The 21922-nt window shown below is 55.1% G+C and overlaps 1 protein-coding gene across 1 annotated transcript in view; it reads left to right on the forward strand.

Annotated features, from left to right (window-relative positions):
* Positions 1–21922, forward strand: part of LRP1 (low density lipoprotein receptor-related protein 1) — an 82151-nt gene that overhangs the window by 22016 nt on the left and 38213 nt on the right. Inside the window, 17 exon segments of the mRNA XM_010839371.1 lie at positions 3468–3630; positions 3724–3946; positions 4934–4969; positions 4971–5124; positions 5575–5718; positions 6882–7118; positions 8334–8514; positions 9369–9591; positions 10721–10922; positions 11270–11395; positions 13932–14072; positions 14170–14295; positions 14721–14837; positions 15624–15704; positions 17303–17470; positions 20727–20909; positions 21291–21491. Of these exon segments, the coding sequence (XP_010837673.1) occupies positions 3468–3630; positions 3724–3946; positions 4934–4969; positions 4971–5124; positions 5575–5718; positions 6882–7118; positions 8334–8514; positions 9369–9591; positions 10721–10922; positions 11270–11395; positions 13932–14072; positions 14170–14295; positions 14721–14837; positions 15624–15704; positions 17303–17470; positions 20727–20909; positions 21291–21491 (2706 nt within the window).

Here is a 21922-nt window from a genome sequence, read left to right on the forward strand (position 1 = left end):
TGACCATAGTTCCACAGCTGGAAGGTGACAGAACCAGGATTCAAACCTGGGCTGGGTTGTCAGTGTCGAGGCTGGCTGGGCCCAGGGTACAGAAAGTGATGGGAGAGTTTCCTGGAACAAGGCCAAGAAGTCCGTGTGTTCCTCGGGATGTGGTTAAGGTGGAAGTGTGGTTTTCCTTCCTTGTCCAGGGACCTTGTACTCTATTTGCAATCTCCGGGCGTGTGGATGTGTTGGGGGATATTTCCCCCAAAGCATAGAGGCTCCCTTTCTTCCCCAGGATTACTTTAGGAAGAGTGTCTTAAATCCTGTGGCTGAAGCTAGGGTCTTCATGGGACTGAGGTGGGTGCTGTTGTTTCTGGAAAAGCAGCCACTGTTTAGGGAGATGCTTCTTGAATGATGTGAAGGATGGAGACGTTGAGAAAAGCTGGAGTTGTGGGGAGTGCAGAGTGCTGAGCACTGGGGCGGGGGCACAGGGAGGCCTGAGCATTCACACACACACCCCAGGTCTATTCTGGGGCCTGGAAGTGAAAGTCCTTTGCAACATCACCGACAGGCTGTGGTCTCTCCTCTGTCTCATCGCCCTCCCAGCTTACTAGCTGCCTCCTCTACTCTGGCATCCCTGGCCCCTCAGCTCTCAGACCAGCCCCAGACTCCTCCCACCACCACACAGCATCCCTCTCCTAGGGTTTACCTGAGATTCTCCTGTCTTCAGGATTTGGGGTCTTTGGCCAGGGGCCTTCTGGAAGGTCTCTGAAGTGGATCAGTCCTGAGAAGGATGGCCCACGAGGGGATAGCTGCTCTCTGGGTGTGTGGGACCAGAATGTGAGGTCCTCTAGGCCAAAACCCAGGACTGCATTTGTCCCCTCCATACTGTGGAACAGGGGGACTCCACTTGTCCCCTCTGTGCCCTGGGACAGGGGGCAACAGTCCAGCACCACCTTCGGAGGGAAGGTGCCCATTTGAGCCCATCTCCTTATGCTTAGAGTGGGAAGAGTGGCCAAGCACGTGTGTATGTGTGTGCCTGTGAGTGTATGTAGTGTGGTGGGCAGAGGAGTTTGGACTTGAGAAGAAAGGAAAATAATGTGATGGAGAGGGGTTGGATAACAAAGGATTTTTACTTGCAACTAATAGTCTCCAGCTGCAAAAATACCAAAACGGAGCCTAGGCCAGGCCGGGGATTCCTGTTCTTGCCAAGTCCTCACCGGCCTGCTGAGCAGGGCTTTGCCTGGCCTTTGGGAGGTGGAAGGGGGGACCAGCCAAGGGTGAATATCAGAGAGCGAGGACAATCCCTTCTGCCTTCTTTCCCGGAATTGGCAAGGAACCCAGGCCAGGAGGGAGGCTCGAAGGTCAGCACATCCTGGGTCTGGAGGAGAGGATGTGGAGCTCCATCCAAAACAGGGGCATCAGATCCCTTCAGGTTTCTTCCTCCTCCCCTCTTGCCGAGGGAAGGGCGCATGGGGGAGCAGTGACAGTGTATTACCAGCCTGGAAGCTGGGCAGTGACTCAGGGAAGCCTCAGGAAGTTGGAGAGAAGAACGCAGCTGCACCAGCTGGTGCTGGGGAAACAGCTTCGAATGAGAAGGTCCATCTACGTGCCAACAGCCCCCAGACCCCCACTGTGCCCACCAAGCAAAGGGTGCACAGACCTGTTTGCCTTTTAATCTGTTTGCCTTTCAGCCACATTGCTGGCTGCCTGGGACTGTGGCAGGTCCCCCACTCACCCCGACTTGGGACCTTGGTTTCCTCTGGATGCGGCCCAGCAGCCTTCATTTTCATCTGCTTTCTCTGGGATAACAGTGTGGGGTCATTTGCTCGCCTAACCCCTGCCCTGGCCTGGGACCCATGAGCTCCTTCTCTCTGCCTTTGTCAGGATGGGACAGTACTGGGGCGCAGAGGAGACAGTGTCTGGGTTTAGGGGCACCTGAGCACTCACGGGGTAACAGCTCATGCCTGTGACTTCTCCTTCCAGTTGTCTTGGGGTGGGGTGCAACAGGGGGGACCTGAAGAGGAAACTAGTTTGATGAGAATCTCAAATTGGCTCTTTCCCTTCCTCCCTCAGCTTAAGTCCTGTGACTGTGAGTCAGTGTCAGGTCCTGGCCAAGTTCCTTGGGAGCCACGTTCCTGTTCCCTTGGCCCCCCCAACCTCCATCCTCTGTTAAGAAACAGCCCCTGAATCCCTGTGGGGAAGGGGGAGGATTAGCAGAAAGCCTAGTCATTATACCTGTAGCTGTGCAAGAATTGAAGTCCTTACTGGGTTGATTGTCGCTAGTGGGAGTTTCCAGTAAAAAAAAAGTTTCAGCCAAAGGCAGATGGTCCAAAGATTCCTTTGCCTGTTGGGGAAACTGGTGGAAGTAGAATGCAAGGCAGGGGTCCAGGGAGTCACTGTCTTGGAGATGTCCCAGCTTGCTAGAGGCATCACCTCTGATAGTAGTAGTTGGAGGGGGCTGTGGATGGATGGGAGCCAGTGGGTCCTCCAGAGGAGTCCCACCACCCAGGACAGCAGGGGTCCCATCCCCAGACTTCCTGCATCCTGGACTTCCTGCCCACCCCTAAGTCTGAGGTCCTTTTGATGTAGACTGAGTGGGCACCTGGCCTGCACCCTTCTCCCACACTCCCACCCTTCTGAAGCTCCCCCTGTTTATGAGTCATGCCTCAGTTTACCTTCAGAGTCCTTTGGTGGTTCTCCTTCTCTGTGCTCTCTTCTCCAGCCCTATATCTTATTTCCCACTCCTTCCACCCTCCCTAGGACAGAGGAAATTGAGCAATAGGGAAGTAGAAGCGTTGGCCATGGAAATGAGAACAGGAAATCTGACCCATGTCACTGGTCCCAATCTTTTGCCACCGTGGACCTTCCTTTTTCCATCTCGTGGGCCCTGTATTTGAACATTCTCTTCTCTTAGATTGGATTTACTGATGGATGCCTGGCTTTTCCATTTTGAAAAGTCAGGAAACACATATAGCTTCCGGTTGGTGCTCCTGGCTGGCGTGAGATAAGCCAACTCACCATACAGAGTTGATAAAAAGCAGAGATGTGTGATGTTTTATTAGCCTGAGTGCTCTTAATCCAAGAAAAAGCAAATTTTAAAAATTCTGGAGTGACCTCGTGGACCTGTCCTCACTGCCTTTCGGAAGTGCAGGAAGATGGGCCCGTTCAAGCAGGGGCTAGAGTTGGGAAACCTGTCAGTCAGCCAGCCAGCCACTGATTTCCTGCTGCCCATGTGTGCCACCCTGAGCTCGGCCTGGGAAGCAGGGCTGTGAAGGAGTATACTCAGAGACTTGTCTTTGGAGAGACACGGTTGGTGAAGGATGGCCAACAGCACCAGGCAAAATATGCCACTGCCGGTAGCTCCCGTAGGACCTCAGGGAGGAGAGACAGCCGTGGCCTGGGTGGTGAAGGAGGGCGCCCCAGAGGAGGTGGGCATGTCAGGGGAGGACCTCCCCCATAGCCCTTTCATTCCCACTCTCCAGATGTGGAGCAGATGGCCATCGACTGGCTGACCGGCAACTTCTACTTTGTGGATGACATTGATGACAGGATCTTTGTCTGCAACCGAAACGGGGACACGTGTGTCACTCTCCTAGACCTGGAGCTGTACAACCCCAAGGGCATTGCACTGGACCCTGCCATGGGGTGAGCGGGACAGGCAGGGGCAGAGGCAGAGGCCCTGGTAAAAGGGAGGGTGCCCAATGTTCAGACCCAGTATAACATGCTGTCTGCCCACAGGAAGGTGTTCTTCACTGACTACGGGCAGATCCCCAAAGTGGAGCGCTGTGACATGGACGGGCAGAACCGCACCAAGCTGGTTGACAGCAAGATTGTGTTTCCTCACGGCATCACGCTGGATCTCGTCAGCCGCCTTGTCTACTGGGCTGATGCCTACCTGGATTACATTGAGGTGGTGGACTACGAGGGCAAGGGCCGGCAGACCATCATCCAGGGCATCCTGGTGAGGAGGAAGTCTCAGCTTTGGGAACCCGTCTCTAGGCCTCCTGGGACGGGGAACAGTATGTGAGGGGTTGACACAAGCACAGGGGGAGAGGACAGGTCGTGACTTCCACTTGGATGGCCACAGTCGTTTTAGAGAACACCTTTTTTACTTCCCTTTTCTTATTTGATCCCTACAGCAACCCCTGAAGAATGAGCTGGCAGGGTGATTCAGTTCCCCTTTGGTAGCTGAAGAATGTCAGGGTTCACAGGGGTTAAGTGATTTGCTTGAGGTCACACCGCTGGGAAATAGCATTTGAGCCTGGTCTAGAAGCCCTTCCAGCCCAAAGATGGCATCTCTATTCTGGGGTAATTAGGGTGACCATCCATCCCGATTTGCCCAAGACTGTCCCAGTGTTGACTCTTGAAGTCCCCCGGGGTCAGTCTTGGACAAACGGGACAGAAGGTCACCTTAGATACATTATGCAGGTAATGGGGGCTGTTATCAGGCTTGCTTGGGGCCAGTCTGTCGTCTCAACCCTCCCGAAAGCTGGGAGCTAGAGGCGGGCTAAGAATGTTTTCTGTGGACAGAGGGTAGGATCCAACTTCCGGTCAGTGCAAAGTCACTCCATCAGTGGATATGTGCCTGATTCTGAGAGGGAGGGGTCTGGTTCCTTCCTCAAGGGGTTTGAGCCGAGGAGATAGAGTAAATCCACAGATCACCAGGCAGTAGATTACAGCCAGAAATGGAGTGTCGTCTCTGGTTAGAAGATTCCAGAAGCCCTTCAAAGAGATGCCCTGTGAAGGATGAGTGGGGTTTGACAAGCAAATCTCAAGAAAGGATAGTCCAGAGAAGATAGTCCAGGAGTAAAGCAAGGAGTTGGATAATGGGGGGATGAGTTAGGAATGCAAGTCACGGAGTCTGGATGCGAAGCTGACGGGTTCTCCAGCGGTGGAGGTAGGAATCTCTTCTCCTCTTGTGTTGATGGTTCCTGCCTGCCCGTCGCAGATTGAGCACCTGTACGGCCTGACCGTGTTTGAGAATTTATCTCTATGCCACCAACTCGGACAATGCCAACGCCCAGCAGAAGACGAGCGTGATCCGCGTGAACCGCTTCAACAGCACTGACTACCAGGTGGTCACCCGTGTGGACAAGGGCGGTGCCCTCCACATCTACCACCAGCGCCGTCAGCCGCGAGGTGAGTGGCACGCCGCAGCCCCTTCCGGGACCCTCCGGTGGGCACCCCTGATTCTCTTGTGTCATGACTGCTTCTCCGAGTCATCTACCCCAGAATGCCTCCCCGTGTCCGCCCCTCAGCCTCCGAATCCCACCCCGGGAGCCCCTTGCCCTCATTTCTGCTCAGGATGTCCATCACCCCTCCTGGTTCACTGGCTGGTCTCGAGTAGAGGCATCTGGCTGTGAGCAGCAGTGTGGCTCTGTCCCCTGACCACGAAAGTCCCCGCCTAAGTCTCAAGACTGGGTGGTGTGAGGGTAGAGGGATCCCAGTCCTGCAGCTTCCGAGTCCCTGGAGGGGACAGCAGATACAAAGACAGCAGTAGGAGGGAGTGTGATCAGACTTGAGGAAGCCTTCTCAGGGCCTGGCACGGGGACTTCGATGGATCCTGACCGGCTCTCCACCCTGCCCCAGTGAGGAGCCATGCCTGCGAGAACGACCAGTACGGGAAGCCAGGCGGATGCTCCGACATCTGCCTGCTGGCCAACAGCCACAAGGCGCGGACCTGCCGCTGTCGCTCCGGCTTCAGCCTGGGCAGTGACGGGAAGTCGTGCAAGAGTGAGTGCTGGGGAAGGGCTTGGGTGCCTGCTGAGATGAGCAGGAGGAGTCTGCCTCCCATAGTCCAGCTCCTTCCCTCTAAGATGCAGAAAGATGGAGGGACTTAACCAAGGTATTGTCGCTAGTGAGGGGCAGGCTGGGACTTGAACTCCCATCTGAGAGCAGGGCTTCTCCCACTATCCCATTCAGGCTCCCACTCAGAACACTGTCAACTGGCCTGTTTCAGCCCTTCATTTGTTCATCAAGTATCTAGTGAGCACGCACTGTGTCTGGCGTTGTCCTGGCAGCAAGGGTTCAGCAATGAACAAGATAGATGTTGTCTCTGGCCTCGTGGAGCTTATAGTCTGGCAGAGGAGGTGTGCAAACACAAAAATGACTTCGGGTGGTGGTAGGTGTTAGGAATAAAATAGAGCGGAGCATGGCGTTCATGATGACAGCCAAGGCTCCCGTTGAGACGGCCCTCAGGGAAGGCATCTCTGTGGAATTGAAATTAGAGTCCAACTCTCTGTGAAGTGAGGAAGTGGATCAAGTGAACCACGTACCTGGAGGAAGAGCGTTTGTGGCAGAGGGAATCTGCAGTGCCAGGGTTCAGAGGCCAGTGTAAGCTTGGAGTGCTGGGGAGCAACAAGGAGGCGATGGGTGGGGGACCCACGTGAATGAGGGAGATGAGGACCCAGGTTGGATTGTGTTCTAACTGGGATGAGGAGCTCTGGGTGGCTTTATAAATTTGACTCACTTCTGTGAAAATGATCATGCTGACTGCTGGGGGGAGGATGGGCAGCAGGGAAGTAGCGGGAGGCTATTTCTGCGGCGTAGGCAAGAAGTGATGTGGCTTAGACTGGGATGGCAGCAGAGGAAGTGGTCAAAAGGGATCAGATTCCAACCTATTTGGGCCACTAATTTCATTACTCAACAGTGGGTACTTACTGAAAACAAGCTACTTGCTACTTTTGCTCCATTTCCCACCCCTGGAGTCCACAGGAAACCACCCCCCAGGGCGTTGTTCCCTGGGCCTTACAGGCTTTGTGTCTGTCCATGTAATTCAGATCCCCGTGCTGCCCCACCCACTCACTGCAGGCGGAGCATCGGCTGCGTGGTGGTTGTGTGCACGTGTGTGTGTGTGTGTCTGTCTGACTTTGTGCCCCTCCTTGTGCCTGCCCTAGAGCCAGAACACGAGCTGTTCCTCGTGTATGGCAAGGGCCGGCCTGGCATCATCCGGGGCATGGACATGGGGGCCAAGGTTCCCGACGAGCATATGATCCCCATCGAGAACCTCATGAACCCCCGAGCCCTGGACTTCCACGCTGAGACCGGCTTCATCTACTTTGCCGACACCACCAGCTACCTCATTGGCCGCCAGAAGATCGATGGCACGGAGCGGGAGACCATCCTGAAGGACGGTAAGGGCCCCGGAGTGGGAGGTGGATGGTCGGGACTCCCGGGAGGTGGCACGCACCTGAGGAAGCAGGAAGCCATGTGGGGCCTGGGCATCTGTCTCCCCATGCCCTCCCTCCCAGCGTGGAGAGTCCCCTGGTAACTGGCTGGCTGGGCTGGTTGGCATGGAGATGAGGGGATAGACAGATTGACCCCTGGGTGACCCCCTTCTTGGCTGAGCCGAAAAGAGGCAGGAGGATGGATGGGTAAGGCAGCGTCCTTGCCAGCCCTTGGGAAAACTCAGGGTCTTTCTGCCGTTGGCTCTGAGCCCTGTAGCTGCACGCAGTGCACAGCCAGCGAGAGGCCTGAGGCTCCGAATCAGAGCAGGCATACATGTGCACACACAGGGTCTGTGTAGCCGGACTTCACAGCCGCCGAGAGCTGCAGGCTTACATGCCCTGAGAAAATCGTGTTTTGTGAATGGAATCCAGTTTTCCCTCTAAGCTGCCCCAGCAGGTCAACAGTGCATTGTCTTCTGAATACCCACCTGCGTGGAGGCTCTGAGCTCCCTAGTGCTGCACCATGCCTGCCGGGTGTTCTGAACTCCCAAACCTGCCCTCCTGACCAATCCGTCTGACTGATACTGGTTACCACCCCTGGTCCTGCTCCCCATGCCCCACCTCAACTCAGAGAACCTCAGCAGTCAGCAATCATAAGACTTTGGGGAAACCAAAAGTAACTCCTCATCAGGAAAAGATTGGGGTTCCCTCTCCCAGGGAACTGCTATTTAAGCTGGAGATGAAGCATGGAGCTAAGTGAGAAATCACTTCCTAACTTATTTTGTTAGCTCAGGGTTTTTAGGCCTGGCATGTAGTGTTCCACTTGTACCCAGAGTCACATGTCTATTGTCCCAGCTGTCTACCCACCTCAGGCCGACATACCTTCCCGAGTGAGCCCGTGTATGCCACGGAGGTTTCCTCGCTGCCATGTGCAGTTTTGAGAGACTGCCTCAACACAGATGTTGTAGCACAAATGACCTCCCATCCCCTTCCTCTACCCTCCCATCTGCTTCCTCCATCTTCCTAGCCCAGCCCAGCCTCACCACCATCTAGGGCCAGGAGGCTCCCTGTGCTCCCCAGTAGCCAAGGGCTCCAAAGTGCAGGTATCCTAAGGACCAGAGGCAGTTTTGAGCCTCCTCTGACACTCCCCCTCTCCCCACCCCCCGCCCCGCCCCATTGCAGGCATCCACAATGTGGAAGGCGTGGCTGTGGACTGGATGGGGGACAATTTGTATTGGACGGATGATGGACCCAAGAAGACCATCAGCGTGGCCAGGCTGGAGAAAGCTGCTCAGACCCGCAAGACCTTAATCGAGGGCAAAATGACACACCCCAGGGCCATTGTGGTGGATCCACTCAATGGGTGAGTCCTCCCAGGGCCTTGGGGCGAGGAGAGGGAGAGCCAGGGACTCAGAGCCTGAGTTCCATGGGCCTCAGGACTGGGGGGTAAGACGGAGAGTGGACGGGGGAGGGCAGCGAAAATTTGACCGAGAGGAAAAGGTGTCCTTACCTACAGGGCAGTGGGAGTGATACATAGGAATAGTCTGGTCCTGTCACTCCCAGCAGAGCCCTCCCCTGGCTCCCTGAGCCCTCATCAGCCTGAGCTCCTACAAGGTCTGCCTGCAGCTCCTTTGACCTCTGCACCTCATTTCCTGCATCTGGAAGTTCTGTTCCCACTGCCTGCTGTCTGTTCCTCAAACCAGCATCCAGCCCTTCCTCCCTCAGGGCTTTTTGCTCTTGGAGTTCCTCAGCCTGGGACTCCCAAGTATTTACACATGGGGCTGCTTCTCAGCGTTCACATCAGCTCAAGTGCTACTTCCTGGGAGAGGCCTTCCTCACCAGCTGCACTCTCAGTCTCCATGCTGTCCTCCTTCCTGGAGTCCCTCCTGACCTCTATTGCTTTCCAGTGTGTGACCCTCCTGGCTGACTTGTTTCTTGTCTGTGTCCTGGGTGGGACATGGGCTCCATGAGAGAGGGGTCTTGGCAGCCTTGGGCTCACCTCCAGTGCCAGAGCTGTGCCCAACTCAGTAGGCACTCAGCACCTACTTGTTGAATGGAGGAGTGAATGAATGAATGAATGAAATGTGTGGGCCAGGGATGAGCAGGGCAAGAGGACCCTGTGAGGGGCTCTGGGAGGGCCTGCCTGGCCTAGGATCACAGGGGAGGATGCTGATGGCAGGGGTGGCCCATGTGATGCTGACCAGTAACTGCCCACAGGTGGATGTACTGGACTGACTGGGAGGAGGACCCCAAGGACAGTCGGCGAGGGCGGCTAGAGAGGGCCTGGATGGACGGCTCACACCGAGACATCTTCGTCACCTCCAAGACAGTACTTTGGCCCAATGGGCTGAGCCTGGACATCCCAGCTGGGCGCCTCTACTGGGTGGATGCCTTCTATGACCGCATTGAAACCATCCTGCTCAATGGCACAGACCGGAAGGTGGGCAGGCGTGCAGCTGTGTGTAGGTGTTCATGTGTGCATTTCTGGACTGCGTGTGTGTGTGACTGAGGCTGGGTGTCTGAATGTGTGGGCATCCATGTGAGTCCAGGCCTGAGTGCTGCATGTGTGTTCGCCTGTGAGTGGTGGGTGTGTCCCTCTGTGCGCTTGTGTGCCTGTGTCTTGTGTTGTTTAAGGATTGCTTCTTCAGAGTATCTCTGTGACTGTTCACGTGGCCTGCGGGCCTGACCGCCTGAGCATACACATCTTGTGCACCTCAGCCTGCTTGTGCATGTACACGCAGCACACGCTGGTGTGTGCCTACACTGAGTGCCTGTGTACAGGTGCCAGACACCTAGAGACGGTGTATTCGTATGCTCGTTCATTTGGGTGGTGCGTGCTTCATTCGTGAGTTCCGTGCACGTCTAGGCGTGTGGCCCAAGCTCTCACGGTATTTAAGGCCGTCTGCAATGTGGTCCTGACCATCTCTATGATTGTCTTTCTCCCTGCTTCCCACATCCCAGCACTGGGACAGCATCATTAGACGACTCATGAGCCCAGTACATGTCAAGGCCTGCCCCCTGTGCTGTTGCTCGTGCAGACCTTCTAGCCTCTGCCCAGCCCCTCCTCACCTGGCACACCTCTCAGGGGCCACCTCCGCTGGGATGCTGTCTCCAGATCCTTTGCCACCCTGATGACCCTGAGTGCCTTTCCTGAGCCAGTGGCAGCTCCAGTGCAGGGACCATATCTTCTCCGTTTCTGAGTGCTACCTTAACAGATTCTGGCAAACGTGTGGCGGGTGAAGAAACGAATGGATGGATTCTGGCTCTCAGCCCACTGCTCTGTGTTTGCGTGTGCGTGCGCACATGCGCATATGTTGGAGGGGTATCAATGAATATGAATCAACAAAGGAGAGGAGTGTGGGCCAGCCCTCACCGTGTCTGCTGGGTTCAGGCTTTGGCACTTCACTGTGTGCAAAGCTCCCATCCTCGGGGGCTTCTGGGCTGATGGGGGAGACAAGCCCACACCCAGGCTGTGGACATATGAGTGTACAAAGCAGTGAACCCCTAAGGCTCCCTGAGGCACCCCCACTTGTCTCTCAGCTGCTGGGTAAGCCCCTGTCTATTCCTAGATTGTGTACGAGGGTCCTGAGCTGAACCACGCCTTTGGCCTCTGTCACCACGGCAACTACCTCTTCTGGACTGAGTACCGGAGCGGCAGTGTCTACCGCCTGGAGCGGGGCACAGGAGGCGCAGCCCCCATCGTGACCCTTCTGCGCAGCGAGCGGCCCCCCATCTTTGAGATCCGCATGTATGATGCCCAGCAGCAGCAAGGTACCCCTGGAGCAGGACTGGGACAGGGGTGGGATCTGGATGGTGGGCGAGGCTTCTGTGGGTGGGGTGAAGGCACTCCCAGGGAGCCTAGGCTCTGACTTTTGAGGCTCTTGAGAAGAGAGGCCCCCACCCCAATTTGACCTTCCATGTTCCCCATCACCCCTCCTGTCCCATGCCTCCATCTCCTCATCTTCAACCCCTCCACATTCCCTCTTTCTGTCTTCTCCTTTTAATGCACCGCCTCCCTTGGCCTTTCGTCTCCCTGCTCTGGCCTTTCCTGACTCTGCCACAACCCATCTCCTGTCGTCCTGTTCGTCTCTCCTGCACCCGTGGCCCCTCCTTCACAGTGGGCACCAACAAATGCCGGGTGAACAACGGCGGCTGCAGCAGCCTGTGCCTGGCCACCCCTGGGAGCCGTCAGTGTGCCTGCGCTGAGGATCAGGTGTTGGACGCAGACGGTGTCACTTGTTTGGGTATGAGGGCCCAGCTGGGGTGGGAGGTGGGGGAGCAGACTCCAGCAGAAGGCCACAGTGTCTGGATGGGGATCGGAGATGAAGGAGGCAAAGAGGGCCCTGAGGGACGCAATAGAAGTTGAGGGATAGACTTTGCTGGCGGTCCAGTGGTTAAGACTGTGATTCCAATACAGGGGGCCTGGGTTCCATCCCTGGTTGGGGAACTAAGAGCCCAGACGCTGCGTGGTGCAGCCAAAAAAAAAAAAGTTGAAGGATGGAGTGAGTGAAGCCTCTGGGTGCTAGAGGGTTTTACGGTGACCAGGGTTTGGGGGTTTTGGGAGGGCATGAAGATTAAGGGAAACTTGAGTGGCGAGCAGGACAGCTCTGGAAAGGGAAAAACATTCTTAACTTCTTTTACATTTATTTCTCTATTATTCAAGTAATACAATAGTTCAAAATATTGGAAATTAGAGAGGGGGGAAAAAGCCCAGTTTCTCCAGCAAACCACCACTGTGCTGTTAGCATTGTGGTAAGTGAACATCATCCTTTTCCCCTTAGGTGGGTTTTTACATGGCTGGAAATCGTAGTGTATATAAATGTTTTCTGCCCCTTTTGGCTCATATATGCCACAAATTTTCTGTGTTATTATTGCATTGTTTTAAATAGCCCCATTTTTAGATAAAAGTGGGTCATGTTCATTGTAAAAACAAGCAAACGCTATAGAAATATACAGAGAAGTACAAATCACCCCAAATTCCACCACCCATAGTTTGTGCTGTTATCGTTCGGGGAGCGCTCTCCGAATCTCTCTGCATTTGCTTTACTTAAACAGAATCGCGCTGCACCTGCTGTTTCCTGCGCTTGTCACTTGACAGGGTGTCATGAGTACATCAGCAGACTTTCTAATGGCCAAAGTGTGTTTCATTCAGTAAACATCCCATAATTTACTCAGCCATTTCTCTACTGTTGGATATTGCTTCCAGTTTTTTGTTATAATCACTGCCAGCATTTACTGAACACAAACTATGTACTAGGCATGGTTCTAAGCACTCCCCATGCAGTAACTGACTTATTCCTTAAAATATTCTTGTAAAGATTTTCTTTAACGTTTCTTTATTTGGCTGCGTTGGGTTTTAGTTGTGGACGTGGAATCTTAGTTGCGTCTTGCGAGATCTTTTGTTGCAGTGCAGACTCTAGCAGTGCAGGCTCAGCAGTGGCGATGCGTGGACTCCAGAGCACATGGGCTTCAGTAGTTGTGGCATTCAGGCTTTCTCTAGTTGTGGCTATGGGCTTCAAGGCACACGGGCTTAGTTACTCAATGGCACGTGGCACGTGGAATCCTAATTCCCTGACCAAGGATCGAACCCGCATCCCCTGCGTTGCAAGGCAGATTCTTAACCAGGGAAGCCCCGGGAAGGTATTTTTATTATCCCAATTTATAGATGAAGAAATTGAGGCCCAAAATGAGAGCAGGGGTTTGAACCCAGAAAGTCTGGCCCAGAGTCTGGTTATTAATCACCTGCTCTGCTATTTCTTATACCTTCATGTCTTCCCAGATTCAGGACAGTTTCCTTAGGTAGAATCCTAAGAAAGGAAAATGGGTCAGTGGGCCATAGCGTACAGCTAAGAGTGAGTGACTGAGGCCTGGTTCAGGGCAAGAGCATTGGTGGAAAGGAGCTTCAGAGCTGAGAGGCCACTGCAGTGAAAGAGTATCCACATGGTCATTGAAATCACCAAGAATTAAAGGGAGCGATTATGAGAAAGTGACTACGAAGCAGGAGCTGAGGACTCTAAGGATGCTGGGGCCCGTGGTGGTAGGAGCTTACATAGTTTTATAACATGAAAGTCAACACTGATTTTTGAGAGAGGAGAGAAGGCGAATGGTCTGGAAGCAGAGGTGAGGAACAAGGGGGACACATGCAGCCTCCAGACCCAGTGGTCCCTGGAACCCACAGGATTAGAGAGGGTAAGAGATGGGTCAGAAAGGCGTGAGCAGAGCTGTGGGATCCAGAGCCAGGAACTGACATGGGCGTTCCTGGGCTTCCAGAGCCCACCCTGTGAAAACACAGACAGAGGACACAGTGACTTTACTGCTGACAGCTGAAGGCAGATGGCGGCATGAGTGTTGGGGACAGGAGCTGGCAGGGCTGTTCTCACTCCTGCCTGTAGAATTGACACATTTATGAGGGAAAAAGTCCAGGGACCAGGTCAGGGTCTGGGGGTCCCTGAAATGACTTCCAAGTTCATGGAGATGGCAGGGAGGGCCAAAGGTGGTCTGTTCGCTGGGATCAGAAGGCCGGGGAGTTCTAGATTCTCTTGGAAGCAGCCTTATTCTTCGACCACATTGCAGAGTTGGAAGCAGCTGAGCAGGCGTCACCTTGTGGCTTGACAAAGAGTTGCAGCTTCCATCCAGATCATATGTTCATGAAAAACTATGCCCTGGGAAATATTACTGTGTATATTATTTTAAAATCATGAAACAAGCAGAGGACAGGGGCTCAGCACCTGTCCGTGACCTGGGTCTGACTTTCCCCCTCACGTCTGGTGGTGCCCGCAGCGAACCCATCCTACGTGCCCCCACCCCAGTGCCAGCCTGGCGAGTTCGCCTGCTCCAACAGCCGCTGCATCCAGGAGCGCTGGAAGTGCGACGGGGACAATGACTGCCTGGACAACAGCGACGAGGCCCCCGCCCTCTGCCGTGAGTGCCTGCCGCATGGCGGGACAGCGACCCTCGGGCTGCAGCTGGAGAGCTGAGTCATCTCCCTCTGGCTGACCCCTGACCCATCCCTCCCCAGATCAGCACACCTGCCCCTCGGACCGGTTCAAGTGTGAGAACAACCGTTGCATCCCCAACCGCTGGCTCTGTGACGGGGACAACGACTGTGGGAACAGTGAAGACGAGTCCAATGCTACTTGCTCAGGTGTGGGAGGGGGGGTGACCACAGTGGCCCCCCTCTGTCACCAGGGCAGGGCAGAGGTGGGAGCCAGGCTTGGGGAGACAGAGGGGCCTCAGGAAGAGAAAGGAGCAGGGGGCACCCGGGGCAGAGGGGAGGGAGGACAGGGTTGGCTAGGAGGCCCCACTTGCAAGGAGGCAGAGCACAGCTCCAGGTTGGTGATGACAAGCAAGGTGGGTGGGTCTTCTCCTTGGAGGACACCAGCGACCCCTCAAGTGATGGGATCAAGTGTCCACTGTGAGATCACATGGGTGATTTTGAATGACGTCTCTAAGAGAAATGGCTTTGAGATCCTTGGGAAGACTTCCAGAGAGGCAGAGACTAATAGAAAAGAAAATGAAATGTAAAGCAAGGACTGGCCTATGAGCACTCACACCCTCGCCTGTCCCCAGCTCGCACCTGCCCACCCAACCAGTTCTCCTGTGCCAGTGGCCGCTGCATCCCCATCTCCTGGACATGTGACCTGGACGATGACTGGGGGGACCGCTCCGATGAGTCAGCCTCGTGTGGTGAGTGAGACGGAGGACAGCCGGGCTGGCACAGGGAGGGAGGGTCCACCAGAACGGGCCCTGGGGCAGGGGTGCTGGAGAGATCCCGCAGCTTAGTACCTGAGTAGCGTTGTCACTTAATCTCCATAGACCCCGGTGAGTTTCATCTGCAAGTGAAAGTCATTCAGTCGTGTCTGACTCTTGCGACCACATGGACTGTAGCCCACCAGGCTCCTCTGTCCATGGGATTTTCCAGGCAAGAATACTGGAGTGGGTTGCCATTCCCTTCTCCAAGGGATCTTTCTGACCCAGGGATCCAACCCGGGTCTCCTGTATTGCAGGTGGATTATTTACCATCTGAGCTACTAGGGAAGCCTCTGCAAAATGGGGCTAATGACGGCACCTGCACCCCAGCATTGATGTGGGGGATCAGTGAGATCATGCATGGAAAGCACTCAGCACATGGCTTGTGTTTGGAAACTAGTTGCTTGAAGGAAGGATGCTTAGAAATGGATACATGTGTATGTCTGGCTGAATCCGTTTGCTGTCCACCTGAAACTATCACAACATTTTTAATTGGCTATATTCCAATATAAAATAAAAAGTTAAAAAAAGAAAAAAAGGATGCTTAGTGGGGGTAGGCATGAATGGGCAGTTTCAGGCCGAGGCCCCTCTACTTAGCCTTCCCTCCCCCACCTAGCTGGGCAGGGGACTGTGGGTTATGGTGGGGACCCTGCACCCACCTGCTTGTGCTGTGATGCTGTATAATCTTACGGACCCTACTCAGCTAGTCTTTCTCTCTGACAGCCTATCCCACCTGCTTCCCCCTGACTCAGTTTACCTGCAACAATGGCAGATGCATCAACATCAACTGGAGATGTGACAATGGTAAGAGCTTGTCTCCCTTCACCTGCCCTGATTCCTGGGAAAGCTAGAACCCGTAGCCAGGTCCTGGGTGGGAGGTGAGGGGTTTTAGAATCAAGCCAGGGCCCCCCTCCAGGTCACTCTTGCCCCACCGGGTTGTCTGGAAGAAATAAGGATGAGCTAGAAACATTGTAAGGGAGCCAAGATGACCAAGGGGAGACCCCGCCCACTGCCTGTCAGCGCTGTTCCTCTCTGGGTAGAGCTGCCCATCCCCTGGCAGAGGCTCAGGGGGCAGGGGGAGATGAGCAGGAATGGCCAGAGGGGCAGAGCAAGGAGGGCCCGTGCCCAGCTCCCTTCTCCCTACAAACCCCATCTTCTGGGGTCCTCGGTGCCCCCTCCAGGCTCCGGCTCCAGACTCGGGAGCCTACCTGGCGGTCAGCCCTGGACCAGGTGACGTCAGCCACGGGGGCCGGTGGACTGTTGTGTGTGTGCTGTCTCCGGGATCTGGTCCTGTCTGGTGTGCTGTCGTGATGTGTCGCAGCGGGGGCTCGAGCCCTAGCTAACGTGTGTGAGGATGTACTGGGTCAGCGCCACGTTGCCCCTCATCTTTGCCGTGTCTCGTGTGCCAATGGTTGCCTTGGTGGTTTCTGTGTTTCAGAGAAGGATTGTGGGGACGGCTCTGATGAAAAGACCTGTCCTGAGCCTGCCGGTCAGTGCATAGAAGCACATGCACCATCACCCTAGAGCCCCAGCTGGCCTTGGGCCACCTCCCAGGACCCCCATGCAGCTCCCTTCCCCAGAGCTCCTAGGATGTGGAGGAAAAGCAGAGAGAAGTGAGAGAGGAGACCACAGAGGGAGAAAGGAAACAGTGGAGGGGAAAGAGAGGGCAGAAGGAGCTCTCCCAGGAGAGGAGATGACAGAGAGGTGGGGACAGGGAGACCAAGACGTGGCAGGAGGAGAGTGTCCGAGACGCAAAGGCAGCTGGGAAAGAGGCAGGAGCACAGCCCAAGGGGACAGCTAAACCCACCTTCTCCAGCGTCCTGAAAATGTGGAGAGAAGTCTGGTGGCCCTGCCCACCAGGCCTAGACTGCAGGACACTGGCTCAGTCACCCTCACATGCCTTCAGGGGCCTTCCCAGCTGCAGGCAGTGCCCCTCACCCACACTTCCGGCCGGTGATGCCCACACTCAGGGGCTCAGGGCCAGGCCTCTCTAACCCTATCCCCCCAGCAGAGCCCTCACCTATACTCCGCCCACCTCTGTCCTTCCCTAACCAGAGAAATCCCTTTCCTTTCCCCCAGGCAAGCAGACCCCTGTTCCCACCCACTGCCAAAAGGGGAAAGGAATGCATCCTGTCCCCACCCCCAGTCTTGCAGACTGAGGGAAGGGCCCTCCGGGAGCTCGCCCTACCTCTCCCTGCCCCCCACCGCGTGGGCCATGGTGCATGCTGCAGTCTATGCAGTTTCTGTGTCTTTTCTGTTTTTTATTTTCTTGGTGGGGAGGTTGGGGTGGGTCGAGGTTGGGAATGGGGAGGAGGGAGCGGGGACCCCATGCTGGGGTCACAGAGAAAGTCATGTGCTGACCCTCTGCTCGCCTCTTCCCTTCTTGCCACCCCCCTCCCCAGACAATGACTGTGGGGACAACAGCGATGAGGCGGGCTGCAGCCACTCCTGCTCTAGCACCCAGTTCAAGTGCAACAGCGGGCGCTGCATCCCTGAGCACTGGACCTGCGACGGGGACAACGACTGCGGGGACTACAGCGACGAGACACACGCCAACTGCACCAACCAGGGTGGGCGCCTGGGGACCAGCGGGGTGGGGGCCAGACCGTCCACCCTCCATCCATCCTTCCCACCGCGTGCCACCGCCATCTGGGAACCAGAGATAACCCTGAAGCAGCTCTTATCCTTCAGGAGTTTCCAGTCATGTGGGAGAGGAAAGCTGTGGACAAATCAATGTCACACACTGTTAAGATCTCAGGCTTTGCAGTCAGGTGGCCTTGGGTTTGAGCTCCAGCTCTGCAACTTACTATCTGGGTGGCCTTGAGCAAGTTACTTAATCTCTGTGAGCCCCTGTGAGTTTCATCTGCAAAGTGGGGATAATAATAGCACAGGGCATTATTGTGTTGACGTGGAGGTTCCGTGAAATCATGCACGGAAAGCACACAGCCTGTGTTCAGTCACTGGTAGCGTGAGATAGGGATGCCCACAGGGCTAGGGGAGGACGAGCACAGTGGGCACCAAAGGAGAGAGGAGTCGGCTCTGTGGGGTCCCCAGTGCCCAGGCCTCCAGGACCTATGGGGTTAATTGAAGGACTGGGGTTAATGGAAGGCACAGACTTTCTCAAGGGATGTTGGTTTTTCAGCCCTGGCCCATTGTTGCCATGGAATAATGCAGCCCCCAGATTGCCCTGGCTTCAGGAGGGCAGATTTTGCGTGAAATCTACCCATTTAAAAAAATATATATATTTATGGCTGCACTGGGTCTTCGTTGCTGTGCTCAGACTTTCTCTCTTTGCAGAGAGCAGGGGCTACTCTCCAGCTGTGGTGCACAGGCTTCTCACTGCAGTGGCTTCTCTTGTGGAACACAGGCTCAGTGGTTGTGGCACACAGGTTTAGTTGCTCCGCGGCCTGGGAGATCTTCCTAGACCAGGGTTCAAACCGATGTCCTCTGAATTGGCAGGGGGATTCTTATCCACTGTGCCACCAGGGAAACCTGAAATTACCCATTTTAACACACTGGTATGCTAGTTTCCTAAGGCTGCTATAACCAAGCACCACAAACTAAGTGACTTAAACAACAGAAATCGAATGTCTCACAGTCTGGAGGCTGGAAGTCCAAGACCAAAATGTCAACAGAGTTGGTTCCTTCCTAGGGTCAGGAGAGAGAATCTATTCCAGGCCTGTCTCCTAGCTTCTGGTGTTTGCTGGCAATCTTTGGTGTTCCTTGGCTCGTACAAGCTTCATCCCAGTCTCTGCCTTCATCTTGACATGGCAAAATCCAATGAGTGCGTGTTGGTCTCTATGTCATATTTCCTCTTTATATAAGTATGCAGTCACAGTGGATCATCCTAATCTTAAGTTGATCATCTGCAAAAAAAAAAAGACCTATTTCCAAATAAGGTCCTATTCACAGGTGCTATGAGTTAAGATTTCAGCGTCTTTTTAGGGAACACAAGTCAAGCTGTAACAACTGGCAATTTGTTTGAAAAGTTTTAAAAATATGGCAGACCAAAGTCTCTCTCCAGGCTTCATCTGGCCCCTTCGCTAGCACCCTGCAACCTCTGCCTGGTAGAGTTAAGGTGCACACAGTGGGAACAGTACTGTGCGTCCAGCACTGAGAGGCAGGATGGGGAGGGTCACCGGAGGCCCGGGAAGCAGTGACTGTGTCTCAAGGGGTGTCTGAGAAGGGCCGCTGAGTGGGACAGGTCACAGTGCCTTGGGACTCTGAGAACCCCTGGAGGCCCGAGGTGTGGCAAGGTGGGGAAGCTCTTTGCCCCTCACCAGCTGGGCAGACTTGGATGGGTTGCTTCCCCCGAGACTTGGCGTCTTCCTTTGTGTCCTCCTCTGTGAAGTGAGGGGAGATACGTGCGGGCCTGGCCCATGGGAGCAGGGGTGTCGTGTCACAATTATTAACTGTCTATGAGCTGGAATGGTCGAGGACCGTTTCAGAGGAGGTGGGGTTTGAACTGGGCCCCAGTGAGGGCTTAGGCTATGGACAAGAGGGAGGGTCTTCAGATGGGGGTGGTGGGAACAGCCTGGAGAAGCCAGCAGTACAACTTAGAAGGCGAAACTGAGCACTCCTTCCAGGGTCATCGGGCTGTGGGGCGGGGGCCTCAGACTGAAGGGGACAGCAGGCAACGAGGCAGCACCCAGAGGGTGCAGATTACAGCCGCAGGTCAGGCACTGGTGACCTGCGAAGGGTCTCAGAGCTGGAAGGCGTTGAGATGTAGGAAATGCTTTCAGAGGACAATCCTGGAAGGACATTAGGTTGGGAAGAGGCTCCGGGGGAGAGACCCTGAGGGAGGAAGATGAGCTGGGAGGCTGGTGCTGAAGTCCAGGGAGGAGATGCGCACGTGGACCGTGTACATGGCGGAGCGTGAGTGCGAGGCGAGGCTGTGCACAGTCACTCGTGCCTCCCATTACTGCTTCCGCTCCTTCCCCGGCATCCTGAGTCACAGCACAGCCGCCAGATCACATCCTACACATCAGATCACTCCCCAGCCCTGCCCTCGAGCCTGCCCTGGCCCCCTGCACACTTCGAATCCGTGCTGAGCCCTGCTTCATGGCCGGCAGGGTTCCCCCAACCTCTCTGACCTGCATTCCTGCCACTCATCTCCTCCATCACCTGCTCCAGCCTCGCGGCTTTAAATACACCCTGGGCATTTTCTGAGTACGCCCCGCGTGGTCCTGTTTCAGAGGCTTTTGCTAGCTGTTCCCCTTCCTGGGATGCACGGTTAATCTAACGGCTCCCGTCATTCAGGTCTTTGCTCAAACATCTCCTGCATAGGGGCCCTTCCTGACTCTTTATCTCAAGTAGCATCCCATGCTCCCTAGCGTTGACCCGGCTTAGTCTGCATAGCCTTCCTTGATCACCACCTGTAGTTCCATTCTGAATTTCTGTGTCGCATCTTCACTGCTTCTCTTCCCTGCTAGAACTTCAGCTCCACGGGGGTGAGGCCGCTGTCTTATTCATGCTGGCTCCTGGGACAGTGGCTAGCACACAATAGGTGCTCAGTAAGTGTTTGTGAAGTGAACGAGTGCAGCAGAGGCTAGGCTAAGGTGGGGAGCATTTGAGCTTTGACCTAGCAAATTGCTTATCCAGCCGAGCTCACATGTGTGAAATAAGGAGGTGAAACAAGAGGATTTCTAAGCCCTGGAAGGAGTCATGGCCCTGACTTGGAGTTAGCACTTGCAGGGAGAGTCAGTGGGACTCAGAGATCTCTCCAGCTGGCCTCAGCTCATAGCCCCGGGCCAGGTATGGCAGGAGGGGTTTGGAAAGGTAGAGATGGGATGGCTGATCTGGAGCTCTCCACCTGTCCCCCTGCAGCCACAAGGCCTCCTGGCGGCTGCCACAATGATGAGTTCCAGTGCCGGCTGGATGGCCTGTGCATCCCCCTGCGGTGGCGCTGCGACGGGGACACTGACTGCATGGACTCCAGTGACGAGAAGAGCTGTGAGGGAGTGACCCACGTCTGTGATCCCAACGTCAAGTTTGGCTGCAAAGACTCTGGTAAAAAGAAGGACTGAAGAGAAACTGCACAGACAGGAGACGATACTGAGAGCAGGGCAAGGGCAAGGGGGACACCGTGAGGCAAATGGCTGTACAGAAAAAAGCTTGTGCCAGATGCATGGGGGAGGTATGAAGGGGCCAGAGCCTGCAGTTAGGGCCCTGGGAACCAAAACCCTCTCCAGTCCTGAATGTCAGCACCTCCTGCAGATTCCTGCCTTCTTTGTTGTCCATGTGAATTTGACAGAAAAAGCCTCAAGGTTCCTAGTGGACCCCAAAGTATTATAGTTATGGCCTGATTAGAGAAGCCCACCGGGTCGGGGAAGAGGGCGCAGAGAGCCCTACTGGCCAGGCCTGGCCCCTGATGCTGTACCCCTTCCACAGCTCGGTGCATCAGCAAAGCATGGGTGTGTGATGGCGACAGCGACTGTGAGGATAACTCAGACGAGGAGAACTGTGAGTCCCTGGCCTGCAGGCCGCCCTCGCACCCCTGTGCCAACAACACCTCGGTCTGCCTGCCACCCGACAAGCTGTGTGATGGCAACGACGACTGTGGAGATGGCTCAGATGAGGGAGAGCTCTGTGGTGAGTCCTGGGCCCAGGAAAGACAAATGGGCAAGGAAGCTAGATGAGGCTGGGCCAGGCCGGGGCCGTGCAACAGGACAAGCTCTGTGGGGAGGGGGTCTCAGGCTAGAAAGGGCAGATCTGGCTGCTGGGTGAGCAGTCCTCAGAGCCATTACTAAGAAACCCATTTCCAAGAGGCTGTGCTCAGTGTTCCCACTGTTACAGCATTTAACCCATAAAGCAGCCCTGTGAGACACATACAATTCCCCCATCTTATCCATGAGAAAACTGAGGCTCAGAGAGGTTGAAGAGCTGGCCCAAAGTCACACAGCCCATGAAGTACAGTGGAGACAGTGCAGTGCAGCCCCTCCCTGCAGGCCCAGCCCCCCTCCCTCAGCCAGCTTTCAGGATGAAGGCACCAGGGTTGAGGCTTGATGTGGTCAGAAGGGCAG

The sequence above is a fragment of the Bison bison genome, unplaced genomic scaffold, assembly GCF_000754665.1.
Source record: "Bison bison bison isolate TAMUID 2011002044 unplaced genomic scaffold, Bison_UMD1.0 scf7180017864115, whole genome shotgun sequence".
In the NCBI taxonomy this organism is placed as follows: domain Eukaryota; kingdom Metazoa; phylum Chordata; class Mammalia; order Artiodactyla; family Bovidae; genus Bison; species Bison bison.